This window comes from Terrapene carolina, unplaced genomic scaffold (genome assembly GCF_002925995.2).
Source record: "Terrapene carolina triunguis isolate 2854851 unplaced genomic scaffold, T_m_triunguis-2.0 Scaffold235, whole genome shotgun sequence".
In the NCBI taxonomy this organism is placed as follows: Eukaryota; Metazoa; Chordata; order Testudines; family Emydidae; genus Terrapene; species Terrapene triunguis.
In genome coordinates this window covers 3,146,166-3,164,730 of record NW_020664586.1, presented here as the reverse complement: position 1 = coordinate 3,164,730, position 18,565 = coordinate 3,146,166, and the positions used below count along the sequence as shown (strand labels likewise).

At 59.9% G+C, this 18,565-nt stretch overlaps 1 protein-coding gene across 1 annotated transcript; it reads left to right on the top strand.

Moving 5' to 3' along the window:
• Positions 1 to 3,852: 3,852 nt before the first annotated feature.
• Positions 3,853 to 15,571, top strand: HYAL2 (hyaluronidase 2). The gene is made up of 4 exons (XM_024193633.2): positions 3,853 to 3,932; positions 5,629 to 6,602; positions 13,663 to 13,752; positions 14,306 to 15,571. The coding sequence occupies exons 2-4, from the start codon at positions 5,676 to 5,678 to the stop codon at positions 14,705 to 14,707; spliced, it is 1,419 nt and encodes a 472-aa protein (XP_024049401.1). The 5' UTR covers positions 3,853 to 3,932; positions 5,629 to 5,675; the 3' UTR covers positions 14,708 to 15,571.
• The last annotated feature ends 2,994 nt before the right edge of the window (positions 15,572 to 18,565 follow it).

The following is an 18,565-nucleotide window of genomic DNA, read 5'->3' as shown; positions in this document are numbered from 1 at the left end:
TACGGCGACGACCGAGATCAACCAACAAAACGCCCGAGGCGGGCGAAGGTGGGAAGGGGGGGGGGGGAATTGGAGTCTTTATTGGGGGGAGTGTGGGAATTGGGGCCTGTAATGAGGGGGTGTAGCTCTGGGCGGGGGCGAGGGGAAGTGCAGGCGTGGTTGGCATGGCTGGAGGTGCGTATCCATCCTGAATTGGCTGCCTATGCTCATGTGCGGGGCTTGGGGTTGGGCTGAAAAAGCCCCCAGCTCCCAGAATGTGGGCTGGCTAGCCTCGGTGCTGGGAGCTGCCCCACTGCTGCCTCCTGAGCCTTTTGTGTGGAACAAAGCCCTGAGCTCCACAGCCAGTTCCTCTGGGAGCCCCCATTGTTTGGCTGGCCTGGCCCCCTTCCTTAGCCTAGCCCTGGTGCCTTTCCCTCCCCCTCCTCCCGCTGGGAGCTCACCCCCTCCACCCCGAACTGCAGAGTCCAGCCTCACCCCCTTGCCCCTCCCCAGTGCAGGGGTGTGGGGGGCTGTGATCGGATTACAGATCAGCAGCCCTTCATTTCCTCTGCTGCTGGAGATCCATCTCAGCTGGGACAAAGGCACCAGCTAATCCAGTAGCTCTCCTCCGTGTTGTTATTCCCTGGCCTTAGGCCTCACCCGGTGGGCATGCACTGCCAGAACCCACCCACTGCTGCTCAGGGGCATTGCTGGTACCACTCTGCCCTGATGATTCTGGCACCTGCTGTAGGGAGTGGGGCAGGAGCACTGGCTGTGGAGGGAGCTCCCAGCTATTCCAGTCCAGCCTCTCCCAGCAGGGGGTTCTGCGGGGAGTGGGGGAGTGGGGGAGGAGCGCTGGCTGTGGGGGGAGCTCCCGGCTACACCAGCCCCGGCCTCTTCCAGAAGGGGCATGGGGAAGGAGTGCTGGCTGTGGGGGGAGCTCCCTGCTACTCCAGCCCCAGCCTCTCCCAGCAGGGGACGCTGTGGGGAGGAGGCAGGAGCGCTGGGTATGGGGGGAGCCCCCAGTTACCAGGCCCGCCTCTCCCAGCAGAAGCAGTAGAGTGGGGCGGTAGCAGTGCTTGTCTGTGGGGTGGCTGCTTGTTAAGAACAGCCCTAATGTGATGCCCTGTTGTTTGTCCCTCCATTTGTGTAACCAGCGAGTAATGCCTGGGGTGGGAGTGGATCTTCTGTACTGGGCTTGCCACGGTGCCGATGGCTCCTTACCCTGTGTGTGTGTGTTTGGGGGGCGGGGGGGAGGGAGTGTTTTTACCCCAGCTGTCACCAGTTGGCCTCATCCTGTTTGCTTGTTCAGACTCATGCACCCGGGAAGTTCTACCAGTAGAAGCTAAGGGAGTAAATTTAAACCACTGTAAGCCTACATGTGGACAGCCAAAGGGAGCTAAGCTAAACCAGCAGGCACTTCTGGACTAAGTGTATGTGGTCAAACTCCCCATGTAGACAAGCCCTTAATTACTTTACACCCACAGTGGCTTGTAAGTGGCTCACATGTGGCTGGAAAAGCAGGGCCCAGCTAGAAGCAAGCCCCAAGGTTATTTCCCTGATGCCCTGCGAGCCCAGCGGAGGAAGGAAGGGAAGGTGCCCAGGCCAGCTGGCAGTGCAAACATAAAACTGCATTGGATTGTGTGTGGGGGGGGGGGGGGGGGGATGAGATTGGGGCTGTGGTGACAGCCCTGGAGCTCAAAGGCCTCTGGTTGTTTGCAGCCAAGATACAGCATGGGCAGCGGCAGGGCAAACGGCCTCCATATCACCCGCATGCCTCAGCCCCACCCCGCAGAGACCAACGTCTATGTGTGAGACAGGGGAGTCCGCTGGAGGCCAGCAAAAGCAATCAATACATTCCCCTTGGACCCACCCTCACCATTGAGGGAAGTGCTACTGTAGATGGGTCCAAACCATTTGAGAACTGGGGCCCGGTCGTGCACCCTGTAACGGTGTCCCCAGTGATCTCGTCCTACTATCCCCATTTGCAGCAGCAATCCTGGGTGGATCAAGAGAGATCTGCAGTGGGCCACCTAGGTCAGCCTGTGGGCCGTTTCCCTACTGCAGAGGGACCCTGTGGCCGACTCAGCTCTTGGTCTCGCTGCTGGGAGTGCCGGCAGGTTTGGTGGCAGTGGGTGTCACGTAGATACTCTGGCCCATTTGGAAATGGACTGGGACATCCCTCCCCATCTAATTCATGGCCAACAGGCCACTGATCAGCTACCCCAAGGCAAGGCTCTTTGGTCTTCTTTGACCTGGCTGGGTTATGGAACTAGGGACCTAGAGGTGAGGGACTCCATCTCCATAGCCATCCCAGTCCCCAGTACCGTAGGTGATTGAAGGCACTTTTTGGAGGCTTTAATCAATAAGGAATCCAGTGTGCAGCACTGTCTCTTTAACCCCCATGTTCCTTGTCACAGCCCAGGGCTCCCAGAGAGGAGGGTTCAAGCAAAGTGTAAAGCCTTGGAGACATCCTGAGCTGACAAGCACCATTTCTGCTCCTGGTGGTGGCACTCTCAGCAGAGAGGCCTGGGACACCATGGGTCTCAAGGCCCTTCTGCGACAGGGTTGAGGCCCGCTGGCCAGGTGGTATGGGGAAAGCAGTGGCTCTGTTATGTAGTTAGACAGAAGCCTGATTTCCAGAGATGAGGAAAACCCTCGACTGCAGCTGAACTCAACAAGGGCTCATCGCTCAGCATGCTGTGTCTGCAGGTTCCCAAGCTGGCACCATACACCAGCCAGCCGCCAAACTCAGACAAGCCCCATTGAACCCCTGAGCGCCGTCGGCTTCTGCTATCACAAGAACATGCAAATAACCTTGTGATGGGAGAAGATCCAGCCGCTTGGCCTTCTGGCTCTGAAGAGTTGGTTTTGATTGAGCTCTAGTGGCACTTTGGAGGGGTTCCAGAACGCCGTCTGGCTGGAACGTGCCAGCCATTTGGCATGCCAAGCCCTGCCCCGGCAGCCAGTTGCCAGGGCTCTGGGGGAGCCATTGAACCCAGCAGACTGGCGGGCGCATTCCTGGGAAGGAAAATGGCCCTCCCGAGACAAAGGCCATTCACTGCGGATGACATTGTTCCCCCAGCAGATGTTTATGTAGAGTCCATAACGAAACAAACGTTCCTAGGGATTCCCAGACGTTGACATAACAACCGCTTTGTGACTTGATCAGAGAGCCAGTGCTCCCAAGTCAATCCTTATACCAACTCCTGCTGGGCGAGGGCAAGGCAGCAGACATGCCTGCCCCATTGTCTGCAGCGCCCGGAGAAAACGGGCTCCGAACATTGGAATCGCAGGGGACTCTTGGGCTGGGACAGCCTGGACCCACACACACACAGCCAGCACCCTCTGCCCCGCTACCCACAGCACCGCATGCTGGGAGACGCTGGGGCTGGAGTAGCTAGGAGCACCCACACAGCCAGTGACCCTCCCCACAGCGCCCCCTGCGGGCAGAGGCCGGCGCTGCAGCAGTTCGCAGCTCCCCTAACTGCCGCCCTGGGCGGGCTCTGTTGGCCCGGCCGCTCCCCCAGCCCCGCCCTGCCCCGGCGCGCGCCGCCCCCTGTAGTTCAGTAGCAAGCGGCGCCTGGCATGCCAAGACCGCCGGGCTGTACCAAGTGGCTCCTGTCGGCTGGGGAAGGGGGTGAGGACTAGGGCACAAAAAAAAGTACAGTCCCCGTTGCCACGGAGCGTTAAAAACGTTGCAGACCGAGCCAGGGGCCGCAAGACTTCCCTCCCGCTTCCGGCCAGTAGGCCGCGCGCTGAGCCAGTGCCTCCCTGGAGGCGGGGGGACTCCTTGGGGATCTCCCCTCCCCTTCAGCTCACGTTAGGCCGCTCCAGCCTCTGGGCTTTTAAAGGGGCTGCCGAGGCCGGCAGCGACGAGCGGGGCGGTGCTGGGCTCGTGGCCCTTTAAAAGGGGCTCGCTGGGGGGGGGGCAATGGGGAGCTGAGTCTCAGGTGAGTGCGCGCCCGGAGCGCAGGGGAGTTGCTGGGGCCCGGCCGGGACTGGGCGGGAACTTTCCCAGCTGCCGGGAGCGGGGCGGGAGGCAGCAGCGCTGGGGGGCGTGGGGCGCTCCCACCGGCCCCGGTTCTAACGCCGGGGCTGCCGACCTCCCCCGCTGCCCGGCGAGCGTCCCGCTCTGGAGCGGAGCCCTGGGTGGCCGGGGAAGGTCCTCTGTTTCCCTGCCTTGCCCTGCCCCGCTCCAGCAGCTTGCGGTCTGGATCCCGGCGTGCGGCTTGGCTGGGGGTCTGGCGAGGGGGGGCCCAACGGGCAGCCCCCCCCCCCAAGCCTGGGGAGCTGGTAACTCTGGGGAGCCCCGGCTCTCTCCCGGACGCGCCGCTGCACGGATTCCCTCTCCCGGCTCTGCGCCGTGCTGTGATTTGTGCCGCTAGCCTGCCGGCCGGGCTGAGAGCAGATCTGTTCTCGCTGCAACACCGCTCCTTGGGGCTGCTCTGTGCGGCTTTGTGCGAGCGCTTGCTTTGCTGACACCCACATTTTTCCCTTCCCCCCGCTCCCCCTTTGCTATTTGATCTCCGGCTCTTGCTTCTCGCCGATCGCTTGGCCTCGCAGGTTATTGCAATGGAAAAAAGTTCGCACTGCCCCGCAGCTCGTGCGAAGCCTGTTGCTCCGTGCGCGGAGCTGCCGAACAAAAGGTGTCCTCGCTGGCACACCCCGACGGAGCTGCGGCGGGGGTCTGGGGGTCGCACGAGGGCGCAGCCGGGGGAGAGGGAGGGATCGGTCTGGAACAAAGCGTGTCCGACCCACCGACTGCGCTGATAAGCGAAGGCCCGCACATTCCTGGGATGTTTTAGGGCTTCAAACCTTCGGCGTGGGGCCCGATCCTACCGGTTTACCGCCAGCCTCAATCCGGAGTGATTCGACCCGAGTAGTCGGCGCCACGTGTGGGAGAGATCGGAACCAGGCCCTAAATTGCAAGCTCCCTTCCAGGGAGGTTACGTGCCTGCTGTATGATGGGGCCTGGCTCTTGCTGGTGGGACTGTCAAGAAAGCTATGCTGGAATTGTACTGTTGGACCTGAGCTCTGGAGCCGGCCCTTTGCTGGGGTTGGGGAGGCTGTTCAGCCTGCTGTGCTGACAGACCTGGGTCTGGGACTGCTCCCAGCCCTGTACCTGTATTGGTGCTGGAAGATTTTGTGGCTGGAAGCTTCCCCTCCTAAGGATGAGTCTCTGCTGCCCATCAAGTCGTACTGGGCTCAGGTGGGTTGCGGCAGGTCAGGACCAAAGTGCCTTGGCAGAGTAGGGCAGGAAGGCTGGTCTGGGGTCTGAGATGCTAGTCTGCAATGTAGGAGATCTAGGTTCAGTTCCCAGCTCCACTGCAGTTGTCCTGTATGGCCGTGGGCCAGTCACTTGAGCTTTGTGCCTCAGTTTCCCTTCAGCAAAGTGGAAAAGTATTCTCCCCAGTTCAGAGCAGAGATGCACTGACATTTGTGAGGTGCTCACATGGGGGCCAGTGGCAGACGATTTGAGTACCTCAATGGATTGGAGGGGCATTGGCAAAGCTGAGTTTGTGGGGTTGGGATAGTAGGGGGGCTTCGGGGCATTGGCAGAACTGGGGGAAGCTTGCAAAGCTCTATTGCTAGCAGGGTGGGGGAGTGCCTTTTGCCCTACCCTCTTACAGCCTTGTCCCTCTGCAGGCTGTGACCTGAAGCCATCCTGTGACTGAGCAGCCCAGTGAGAGAGAATGCGGGGAGGCGCTGCGCTGGCAGTGCCATGGCTCCTGGTCCTTGCTGTCACTGGCGGCCGTGGGCAGGATGAGAAGCCAACCTTTGTCCCCCTTTTCACCCGGAAGCCCTTCATTGTGGCCTGGAACGCACCCACCCAGGACTGCAGGCCCCGCTTCAAGGTCCAGCTGGACTTCAGCCTCTTTGACCTGCAGGCCTCGCCCAACGAGGGCTTTGTAGACCAGAACCTCACCATCTTCTACAAGGAGCGCCTGGGCCTCTACCCCTACTATGATGAGCAGCAGGTGGCTGTGAATGGGGGTGTCCCCCAGAACAGCAGCCTCCGGGAGCACCTGGACCGGCTCGAGGAGGGCATCCGCAAGTACATCCGCTCAGAGGCCAAGGAAGGGCTGGCTGTCATTGACTGGGAGGAATGGCGGCCCATCTGGATCCGCAACTGGCAGAACAAAGACATCTACCGCAAGAACTCCCGGCAGCTGGTGCTGTCGCGGCACCCCGACTGGCAGGAGGACGTGGTGAACAAGGAGGCCCAGTACGAGTTTGAGAGCTCGGCCCGGAAATTCATGCTCCGCACGCTACAGTACGCCAAGAGCTACCGGCCCAAGCAGCTGTGGGGTTACTACCTCTTCCCGGACTGCTACAACCACGACTACAGCAAGAACCCAGACAGCTACACGGGGCGCTGCCCTGACGTGGAGAAGACACGCAATGACCGGCTGTCCTGGCTCTGGAAGGAGAGCACAGCCCTCTACCCTTCCATCTACCTAGACCAGGTCCTGGCCTCCTCTGAGAACGGCCGCAAGTTCGTGCGCTCGCGGGTCATGGAGGCTCTGCGGATCTCCCACCAGCACCACGACGGCTACTCGCTGCCTGTCTTCGTCTACGCCAGGCCCACCTACAGCCGTAAGCTGGACGTGCTGAGCAGGGTAAGGTGGCGCCCACGCCCCAGGGGCAGACCCATTTCTGCCAGAAATGTTGGAGCTAGAACCCTGCTTCTTCCTGGCCCAAACCTGGGCCTCTAGCTCTCTGGTTCTGGGAGAGGGTAGTGGGTGGGCTCACCACTAGGGAGCAGTGTGATCACACACCCTCCCAGCATATTACAGCAAAGGCACCAGAACATACCAAGGGGCCGGACTTTACCAGGACCGGCTCCAGGGTTTTGGCCGCCCCAAGCAGCCAAACAAATTAAAAAAAAAAAAAAAAAGCTGCAATCGCGATCTGTGGTGGCAATTTGGCGGGAGATCCTTCGCTCCGAGCAGGAGTGAGGGACCGTCCACCAAATTGCCGCCGAACAGCTGGACGTGCCGCCCCTCTCCGAAGTGGCCGCCCCAAGCACCTGCTTAGTAAGCTGGTGCCTGGAGCTGGCCCTGGACTTTACACAGTCTTTTCCAGGCCCCATGTGATTTATGCCAGGGAGGGTGGGAGGAATTGATTTTTCCCACCATCCAAGGCTTTAAACAAAGGCTCCTCAAATTCAACCCCAGCTGTGCCCTTCCTGCGTTGTTGTGGGCTGGTGGCGCTTTTATGGGGTAGAGCAGGGTCCCAGTCCCACTTGCCCCTCAGCATCTGAGCTGACTTGCCAGCGGCCCTGTTGCTTGTGCTGCCTGGGCATAGGGCTCTTGCATGGTGGTAGCCAAGGGAGCTGAGACAGGGCAGCTCTGTGGCCTTCCTGGCAGGCTGGGGTGGAGGAGAGAAGGATGAGTAGTGGAGGGGGTGGGGGAGAATCTTCTCATGTTAGCCAGGTGGGTCTGAGATTGCACTCCAGCTCCCTGGTCCTGCCCAGAGTTGCCATGGCTGAGGAAGGCCTGACCTTACCATGCCCCTCCTGGCGGGGGGGAATGCAGCTGTTGAAATGGGAGCTGTGGCCCTGCCGCTGTGCAGGCTAACTGCACATTGACAGCCATGACTTCCCCTTTCTGGATCCCACCCTTCAGGGCCCAGCTTCAGGAGGCAGCCAGAAGAAGAGCATGGCCTCAAGAGCCAGGACTCCTGGGTTCCATTCCCGGCCCTCCTGCCTGAGCATGGGCAAATCACCTAGAGCCAGATTTTCTTAAGAGCTCAGCTGAAAATCTGGTGCCTGAGCTCTCTGGGACCTAGGTGTGGCATGGGGGAAAGGTCCCATGTTGGGGGAGCCATATGGAGCTGTGGTGGGGTGCAGAGTCTGGAATGATCACATCCTGTACTATGCCCCTGTTAGCCAGCCCCCCTGCCCAGCGTAGAAGGTCCATGCTGCCACAGGACGCCCTCTGCAGTGCCGTGGATCTCCATTGGGAAGTCAGTTTCGTGGTGCCCCGTGGTGTAACTGTCCCCACAAGGGCCTGGGGGGGGGGGGGGGGGGGAGGAAGCATGATGGGCGGGGAGGTGGCTGTGGTGGGGGAGAAAAGGCAGGAGTGGGAGGGTGGTGCTGGTACCATTGTTCTGGCCCATCCATGCCTGGCACTCAATCCATGCCTGGCACTTAGTGGCAGGACCTGCAGATACATTAAGCCGTTCTCGGGTAAGAAGCCATTGCAGTCTCTCCCTGTGGGGCAGGGGCGCGTCCGAGCTGTGAGCAGGCAGGCAGAGGCCAGTGTCTGCCACAAGGGGGTTCCCCATTGTCCTGTGTGGGGCTCCAAGTCATGCTGTTGGGGTGACAGGCGGGAGTGGTAGATTTGGGTAACTCATGTTGCCAGCCCGATATGGAGATTGAGCTTGGGCTCCATGGGCCAGGACAGCAGCTCCATCAACCACCCTGCTGATGGGGCAGGGCTGTGCCCTGGGTGGGCTTCTTCAGCAGAGCATGGAGGAGCCTTGGGTGCTAGCAGGTGGTGGGTGGGCAAAGCAGGCACCCAGCTCCCTGGCAGCAATGGGGTAGGGGTAGGAGGCAACAGAATCTCATTCTCTAACTGTTGAGGATGTAACATGGGGTGCCTCACTGAAACAGGAGACGTAGGGACTCCCAGCCGTTTAGTATAAAGGGCCCCCTTGTAACAGAGCCCATGTGAATGGGCTCAGATCTGAGCCCTGCTCCACTCTGCGCTCCCACCCTGCAGGCATGGGGGGAGGAAGCTGAGCCAAGCCCCATGGGACACCTCTCTGCACAGAGGCTCTGCGGGATGTTTGGCTGCTGAGATGGGGGTGAAGGTGCCACTGAGGCCCAAAGCACCACAGAGGCCCTAGCGGCTGCACCCATCAGCCCATTTATAGTGCCCAGCATGCCAGCTCTGCTGGGCACAGCGCTCCCTGTCAGTGACTGAGTAGAAGTCCAGGGGGCCCTGCACACAGCCAGCTGCTAGCATGGCTGGGGCTGCAAAGCCATATCTCTGGGGCAGGCTGGGAGTCAGAGGTTCTCGGGGTCCCCATGCTGTCCTGCCCAGTTGGGTGGCTCCTACCTGCATGGGAGGGGGCCTGGCCTTCTGGGCATGTTGAGGGGGTGGAGATGAGTGGGAGGACACGAGTGACCCCAGCTGGGCAGATTCTCTCTCCCCCCCCCCCCCCCACTCTTGGTGTTTGTGTCCTCCTTTTCTGCTGCCTGCCAGGGCAGCATATGCCTAAATGCTTCCTCATGTGACCTGAGTGCAGCTCCTGGCTGGGGCTGCTTCCCACAGGAAGCGCTCTGGGGGGTGGAGGGGTTCTGGGGGGGAGGGGGGGGGGATGGGAATGGGGTCTCTGTGGGTGGCAGGCTGCTTCTCTCTGTAGTACATATTGTTGCTAGAGTGCAGCTCCCCTCTTAGTGGACAGGCCTGATCTTGTGTGCCGGGGAGGAAGGACCAGGTGTTCTAATGGTTAGAGTGGGAACTGGGTGCCAGGACTCCTGCGTTCTATTCCTGGCTCTGGCTGCGGAGTGGGGTCTAGTGGCTAGAAGAAGAGACTGCGAGCCAGGACTCCTGGGTTCTATTCTCAATGCTGGCACTTAAATTTTCTGACCTTGAATAAATCCTCTCCTGTCCCTCAGTTTCCATTTCTGTAACATGGGCACACTAGTCCTCATGGAGGCAATGAGAGGGTTAATTATGAGACACTGGATGCTGGTGTTCGGCAAGTGCCCTAGTGATAGCTTAGGCATAGCACTGGCAAGGAGCAGGGCAGCCGGCTGCTGGCCATTCTCATAAGGAAAGGAGGGAAATGGGGTTTAGATAGCATTACGATAAAGTGGATGCGCAATTGGCTGAAAGATGGTACTTCATAGTTAGCTGGCAGACTGGGAGAGTGCATCTAGTGAGGTCTTGTAGGGATCAGTCCTGGGTCTAGTGCTAGTCAATATTTTCATTAATGACTTGGACGATGGAGTGGGGAGTTTGCCTATAAAAATATGTAGGGGACACCAAGATGGGAGGTGTTGTGAGCCCTTTGGAAGGCAGGATTAGAATTCAAAAGGACCTTGACAAATTGAGAATTGGTCTGAAATCAACAAAATGAACTTCAGTAAAGACAAGTGCAATGTACTACACTTAGAAAGGAAAAATCAAATGCACAGCTACAAAATGGGGACTAACTGGCAGGGCCGGCTCCAGGCACCCAAGCTGGTGCTTGGGGCGGCACCTGGAGGGGGGGCGGCGCGGCGCTCCGGCCGCCGGGGAGAGCGGGGCCACAGCCAGGCTCGCCGCCCTCCCCCCGGCGCTCTGGCCGCCCCCCCCGCCCTCGCCCCGGCCACCGGGGGGGGAGCCGAGCCCCCGCTGGGGCTCGCGGCCCTGCCCCCGGCGCTCTGGCCGCCGGGGTCGGGGGGAGAGCCGAGCCCCCGCCGGGGCTCGCGGCCCTCCCCTCCGGCCGCCCTCCCCCTGGCCGCCGGGGGGAGAGCAGAGCCCCCGCCGGGGCTCCGGTTGCCCCCCCCGCCGGGGCTCTGGCTACACCCCCCCCGGCTCCGGCCGGCCGCCCCAGGTGGTGGTGCAGCTGAAAAGGGCCTGGGGTTTAGAGTGGATCAAACTGATGTGGTAGAGTTGCCCACCTCCCCCAAAGAGGCTAATTTCATTCTGGGATATTTTTTACGGGAGTGTTGTAGTATGAGAGGACATTGTCCTGCTCAGCATGGATGAGGCCTCATCTGGAGTGTTGAGTCCAGTTCTGGGCACCACACTTTAGAAAGATGTGGACAAACTGGAGAGAGTCCAGAGAAGAGCAGCAAAAATGATCAAGGGCTTAGAAAACCTGATCTGTGAGGACAGGTTAAAAAATTGGGGCATGTTTAGTCTTGAGAAAAGAAGACGGGGGGGGGGGGGGGGGGGAGAAACCTGATACCAGTCTTCAAATATGTTAAGGGCTGTTACGAAGAGGATGGTGATTGATTGTTCTCCATAGCCACTGACAGTAGGACAAAGACTAATCGCCTCCAAGGGAGGTTGTGGAATCTGTCACTGGAGGTTTTTAAGAACAAGTTAGACAAACCTCTGTCAGGGCTGGTCTAGGGTTACTTGGTCCTGCCTCAGCACAGGGGGCTGGACTTGACGGCTTCTTGAGGTCCCTTCCTGCCCAGCGTTGCTCTGAAATCCACGAGTCCAGCACTTCTCAAATGTGGCACTGTGGCCACATGCAGCCACCAGGGGTTTTTTGCATGGCCACAAGAGCCTCCTGGGGAGTGAAGGGCGGGGGGAGGGAAAATCAACCTCTTCTTCCCCCCCTGCACTGCCTCTGGAGACAGGTGGGGTACAACGCTGCAGGAGCAAGGCAAGTTCTCAACCCACCTTGATAGGGGGTGGTAGGGCTCAGCCCTGGGGTGGTTAGGCAGCAGGATCCAGTGGTGGGCCTTCAGGAACCTGGCCATGGGAATGCAGGTGCCAACCCTCTGCTCTGGCCGTGTGGCCCCAGCTTCAGGCTCTGGTCCCCGGTTCCAGTCGCAGAGCCGACCCTTGGTGCTGACCTCTAGCCCCTGCTGTGAGGCAGCAGGCTCCGACCCCTAGCTTCAGCTGCATGGCCCCTGGCTCTGACCATGCAACCATGGGCACTGACCCCTGGCTTCAGCCATGCAGGCACACCACCTCCTTCCCCCATTTGCTTTGGGCCACTGCTGTCTCCCCTGGCCCTGCATCCATGGCCCCAGGCCCCCACTACTTCCTCCTCTGACCCAGGGCCGGCGCTTCCATTAGGCGACCCTAGGCGGTCGCCTAGGGCGGCAGGATTTGGGGGGTGGCATTTTGCCGCCCTCAGCGGAAATTCGGCGGCGGGAGGTCCTTCCGCTCTGGGTCTTCGGCGGAAATTCACTCGCTCCGGGACCCACCGCCGAAGTGCCCCGAAAATGTGGAGCGGAAGGACCCCCACCGCCGAATGCTCAGAGGAGGAGCACTGCCGCCTAGGGCGGCAAAAACCCTGGTGCCGCTCCTGCTCTGACCCCCCCCCCCCCCCCGCCCCATCCAGGCCTTAATTTGTCCTGGGGCTTGCATGTTTGTTAATATCACTGTTCTCAGCAAGTATCACTTTTCCCAGCAGACTTATCACAGCCACCCAGCTAGCTACCAAGTGTGCTGTGAAAAGTGATATTAACCAACATACAAATATCACTTTTCACAGCACTATTTTTGAGTCTGTACCCCAAAAAAACCCACCCTACATAAATAAATGACAATGATTTGGATGTGTAGATGTGGATATTTTTGTTTTTCCTAAAGTTAATTAAGTATTTTAGGAAAAAGTGTCAGTGTGGCACTAGCAAGAGTTGGTGGTCACACTCCGAAGCCACCAAAATTTTTGTTGAGAACCCCTGCACTAACTTCTGTGCTGAAGAGCTGGCTCTGTTTGGATTAATGTGACGTGAAGGGACTTTAATAGGCTACATCCCCTTTGTGAGACTAGGATAGCAGGGGGCTGCTGTGGGTCAGGATTGAGGGGCATTGGCAGGGCTGTGTGGGGAGAGCCTGGGGCAGGGATAGCAGGGGGCTGTGGGTTGGGATTGAGGGGCACTGGCAGAGCTGTATGCAGGGAGCCCAGGCCTGGGATCTCGGGGGGGCTGCAGCAGCCAGGTATGTGTGGGGAGGCTGCTCAGAGCCTGGTTCTCAGTTGCTCCACCAGTCCCACTTGCTAGACAAGTTAATCCTGCAGCCGCCCACCCCCATCCCAGGCAGGAGCTGAGCTGCAAGGATGCCCTGCCTCCCACCTCTGGCACTCTCAGGGCAGCTTCCTGGCTGCTGGTGGCTCCCAGTGCTGTGAGGCCCAGACGCCTCCCTCCTGCCCGACTTTCAGGGCTTGTTCCATCAGGCCACCTGCTGTCTCAGCAGCCCTGGTGGCTAGGCCTAGCCCAGGAACATGCATGCTGGCCGGGGGCAAGGAAGGGAGAGGCAGGAATGTGAGGAGCATGGGATGGGGATGCTCCACCCCCACGTGCGACTAGGCTGGGTGCAGCCCTGGGATATCTCATATCTTGGGTAACTGGCAACCTTTCACCCCCAGCTGCTTCATGGACTGTAAGCGGGGAGGGTGGGACTGCTCTCCCTGGTGCCAGAAAGGCAGCCATCTCTGGGGTAGAGTTCAGCAGCTGTTCTAACAGCACCCAGCAACAGTGTGGGGCATGTTATGGAGAATCCCCCAGGCAGCTGGACTGGGGAAGAGATGGGGGAGCAATCAGGGAGGTGCAGTGTAGGGAGCTGGGATTTGGGCAGCAGAATTGGAGGCGGGGGGGGGAGTAAGCAGGAAAAGTACACTGAGATCTTTAATGGCAAGTTAGCGTGCCCAAAAGCACCTGCCTCTAACACCCCAGCACGGCACTAGTGCCACCCAGGAGGCCTCCTGGCACGGTCCTGGCCAGGCCTAGCCCTACTCAGAGACTAGCAGAGAGCTCAAGTCTCTGGCGCAGCCTAACTGGAGTCTAAGCAGCACCACCACCACCCCCCCAACCAGGGGTTGACTGCTGCGGCACTGCCCTCCCACGTGAGCCAATGGCCTGAGCCTCCTGCCTCTGGAGTATTCAGGTGGAAGCAATAGATTAGAGTATGCAGGTTGGTTCGGGGAGCTGCGCCTGCCTACCTCCTGCTGCAAGTTTCCACCCTAACCATTGGCTCTGTCTGGATTCCTCCCTGGCAGATGGACCTGGTCTCCACCATCGGCGAGAGCGCAGCCCTGGGGGCAGCTGGTGCCATCTTCTGGGGCGATGCAGACTACACCAAGAGCCAAGTAGGTACCGGGGAAGGACAGCTCCCCCTCCGCCCGCAGTAGGGAAGCATCCACCTGCCATCTGAGCTCTGGTATCAAGCATGGGGAGCGCCTCTCAACAGGCCTGCTCCTGCCCCCTGTGGAGTCAAAGACTGAAACGGGATTGGGCCCGGTGCCCTGCTTGCATCTGCCTGCTAGGGCTGTGCACAGTGTGTGTTGTGGCCTTGCTGGATGCTCTGGTCTGTGCCCATGAGGTCTGAGCATCCCATGGTGTCTGACCCACTGCAATCAGTGGGGCAGAGGAAGCTGCCAGTCTCCTTGGGGCCCTGCCGATCCTGGCCTGCTCAGCATTTCTGCCTCCTGGCTTGGCCTGGGCATAGGGTAGTGCCACCCCCTGCATGCAGCAATAGTGCTGCCAGCCCCTGGGTATCTGAAGGTAGGTGAAAGAACAATGCTAGCGCCTGGCAGTGCTATTGGTGGGCTTGAACTGCCCCTGGATTCCTAGCAGGGCCTGCCATGGTAGTCAGGCCACAGCTCTCCTCTGGCTCTTGCTCACCCCTCATTCCCTTCCCAGAGCACCTGCCGGACTATCAAGGCCTACCTGGAGGAGGAGCTGGGTCACTACATCGTCAACGTCACCACAGCGGCTCAGCGCTGCAGCCAGGCACTGTGCCAGGGCTGGGGGCGCTGCCTGCGCCGGGACAGCACCGCCAACGTCTTCCTCCACCTCAACCCGCTCAGCTTCCAGATCCGGCACCGGGGTGAGGCCGACGGGCAACAGCCAATGCTGCGGGTGGAGGGGGAGCTGTCTGCCACCGACACCGCATACCTACGGACCCACTTCCGGTGCCAGTGTTACCAGGGCTGGCATGGGGACGCGTGCGAGCGGCAGCTGAGCACCCACAACAGTGGAGCCTGCCCGACCTGTGCCACTCTGGGACTCCTGGTGCTGGGGCTCCTGGCCTGCTTGGACTAGCTCGGCCCCTTACTCGGGTCCTCGTGGCAGTAGGCAGTCTTCTGGTGCTTAGCATGGCAGGGGCATGGGTGCAATAGATGGCACTTGTAGCCAGAGCCTGGTGTGCCCCTCCGTGGGGCAGACAGACTTAGAACCCAGGAGCCTTTTGTATTTCATTTAGTGCCGATGTAGTGGATCTATTGGAGGTGGCCCCCTACCTGTGCCACAGCCGAGGGGGCGAGAGGTCCCTCCAGCGCTCCCTGCTGGCCAGCAGAGTGCCTGCAGCTGGGGGATGGGGGATGTTCTTGGGCAGTGATGTAGGGGTAGGGGGCAGCCTGCAGCTGGGAGTCGGGGAAGATCTGCCCTGGTGTGGAAATACAAGGGCTGTGCCCTGGACTGGCTTCATCCCCCAGGGCCAGGTCGCCCCTCCTTCCCTGCTGCTGGGTGTGCCCCAATACAGATCCTGGCCCCATGGTGTGTGGGTGGGGGGGATGCTCATCCCCTCCCCGGCTCAGCAGAGGGCCAGGGGCCTCTCAGCATGAGCCAAGCTGCACAGGGGGTGTGGGGTGCCCCCTAGCTCTACCCTAGCCTTTGTGGGGTGTGGAGGAGCAAGGGGATGGCAGGGCCCTTCTTCTGTTGTAAGGAGGGGGGTGGATAGGCAGTGAGCAGAGGAGTGTCGGGGAGGCAAGGCCTGATGTGACAAATACTACTGTATGTGTCTGGAAACCCCCCTGGGGGCAGAGTTTATGGGCTGTAGGAGGATATGCCCTTCAGTGCCTGAGTGAGGCAGGGGCTGGGCCAGGTGCCTCCCAGGAACCAGCCCCCTGCCTCTGTCATCAAGAAACCAAAGTGCTTTACCTCACCATTAAAGGCGGAACGAGAGAGCAGGCGGCTGCTGTTTGCTTACGGCGCGGCTCCCCCTTGCCCTGGGAGCAGGGGGCAGCCCCATTTCCCCACCCCTGCTGCAGGGGAGGCTGGGGCAGGCGTTCCGGGGGCTTTTGGTTGGGCCCCTCTTGGCTGGCACAGTGCCTGGGATAGCGAGGCAACTATATCTGCATCAAGTCCAGACCATTTTCCCCCCCATCCCCCAATGCTGACAATTCCCTGTTTCTCCTGGTCCCTGGTGTATGACTCAACAGCCAGCGTGTACAGTACCAAGCACCCCTCCCTCCCCAGCTCACTGAGCTGCCCTCTGTTAGCTCCTGGCACACGGCAAGGAGACATCTACCTGTGAGGTCTCCTGCTCCTGTAGGGTGTGCACTCTCCCTGGCTGGGCAGTGGCTTCCCGCTGGGCTGGATTCCCTTTCCCCCTGGGATGGCAGCAGAAGACTGCTGTGGGGAAGGCTAGCTTGTGGAGGGGGCACTAAGGCTGGGAGCTGGTGTGAGTCATGCCTGCAGCTCCAGGGCAAGGGGGGGCAGCAGGCAGCCCCGCGTCTCCACAGCCCAGCCAGGTCATTTATCGTTCAGCCTCTGCCTTGTTCCATGTACAGAGGCTGGTACCTCATGGGAGGCCTGCCCTCCAACATCTGTCCATAAAACTACTGGTGGCCCTGTGTGCCAGCAGTGTGGTTTCTGCATGGATTCTCTGCTGCTGGGGGCTGAAATGCAGCCAGTGCTGGGGAGATACACAGGGGTGTTTTTATTGCGTACAGTAATGCTGCATGCTGGTTCAAGGCCAGCAGTGAGGAGGAAAGCTGGGGCTGCTGAAACCACAGTGGGTGACTGACCCTCTCTGGGGTGGTTTCCCTGGAAGCCATGCGGCTGGGGGCTCAGGGTTAATTACAGGAGGTGAGACCCCTCTCTGACAGCTGGCCCTGCTCATGCACTGCAGGGTGCTGCACTGAGCTACATAGCTCACCCCCTGCTGCCAGACCCTGGATCTGAGTGCTGGAAACTTGGCTCAGTGGGGTGCCTGCTGCTCTGGGATGTTTCCCTTCCCCTTGGTCTCATGCCCCTCAGTATGGTGTGAAGCCAGTAGGGAGGGGGGCTGTCTTTGCCCACTCGTCTTTGTGTTCTCCTTAAACAGTGCACATGCGTTGGGTGCTACCCCCCCCATACCAGCACTGCCCCATGCCCCAGGCATGATCACCCTGTGTTGGTACCAGCACTAGGGGAGGGGCCTTGCTTTTACAGCTGGCCTGAGATACAGCAGCACCCGGGGAGTGGCCATGATTGATGGGAGAGCGTCCCCTACTGACTAACCCCCTCTGCTCCCTGAAACACGGCATCCTGAGCGTCCCATTGGGGTCAGCAGTGACTGAGGGGAGCGTGCCCCCTACTGAGCTCCTTACTCAGGCCTGGTGCTACTGGAAGGGTATGGGGGTGTTTACCCCCCCAGCAACTTTCTAGGGCCCCCAAATTATTGTCAGAAAAGCCCAAACATGCCAGTCTTCATCCTTTCTATAATAGAAATCACAGAGCAAGAGCCAGGTGTTAAATTTTACTTTGGTAAATGCTTAAAATCCAAGATTTCCCGTTGGTCTAACACACACACCTGGCCACGGGGTTGTTTTATTTTTCAGTGACATCCAGGGTCCCCAAAGTAGATCCAGTAATGAGACTCTAGAACCAGCCCTGCACCCACTTATACTCCCTGCAACACAGCACCAGCTGAGAGTACCCCACCCCACTTTCTATAGCAACTGGGGGTTGTGGGGTGGTCACTCACCCAAGTCTTGGCTAGCCCAACCCTGCTTAGTGTGTGCCAGCCAGCCAGGTGCACAGGCAAGGTAGCTGCAGTATCACATAGTTGGCTCCTCTCTGCCAGGGTCAGCTTGGTGTCTTTGGTTTTTGTGTGTTTTTGCAGGGCATGTCTCCCCCATGATGCTTTGAGGGTACATTTTCAGGGGGCAACAGCCCAACAGGGCTTTTCGGGAGTCTCGTTAGAAAAAGTCCTGGAGCTGCAGGCATGGTGGCCTCATGGGGAAGGGCCCCGGCAGCTTGCCAGGCTTGGGCACATGGCTGGACGGGATGGAGCTGGGGTCAGTAGGGGGAGGGCGGCTGAGTGGCTGGCACTTTCTCTCATTACCTACTAATAATTTCAAAGATGAGGCCGGGCTTGACTTGCATGCGGCTGCTGGCCTTCCAGTGCAGTTTGCAAGAATGGCAAGAACAAGGGGGTGTTCCAGGACAGAGGAGGGGAGGAAGGGGAAGGAGAAGAGGAGGATGGGAGAGATGAGGGGACAGAGGGCTCCAGCCTGACTCCCACTCCCGCTAGGCAACATGCCCAAAGTACCATGGGACAGTGAGGGGAAGGGGTTATATGGGGGTTGAGGCAAGTGTTCAGTGGGAAAGGGGAAGGACAGGGCCGGATTAGCCTTTTATGGGTCCGGCACCAAACATAGTTGTGGGACCCCATGGAGGCAGTGGAGCATGGTGTAGGGAGGTCAGTCCCCAGAGCGAAAGGCCAGCCGGAGGCAGTGGGGCGGGGCGGGGCATGGCATGGCATGGCAGGGGAAGCCATGCTCCGCCCAGTGCGAGGGCACTATTTACAAACCGGCAGTTGCCAGATGCACAGTGGCCCGCCTGGCCCTGTGCTGCCAGCATGTCCCCTTGGGGGCAGGCCCATATGATGCCACACACCCCCCCCACCCAAGACCCCCCAACTCCCTATGGCCAGAGCCTCCCATGGACCCACTATGCCCAGCTTCCCCTCCTAGACCCAACCACAACTGCCCAGCACCCCCCATAGAATCTCCACTCCTTAGTGCCCCAACACACACAGATCCTCCCTGCCCCTTCACAGCCCAGCACCCCCCGCTACTCCCCACAGACCCACTCCCCCAAGCCCTGCCTCCCAGCCACACTCACGGGCCCTGCTTGGAGGCGAGTGTGTCTGCTGGGCTGAGCCAGCAGCGCAGGCAGGGTTGGTCCCAGGGC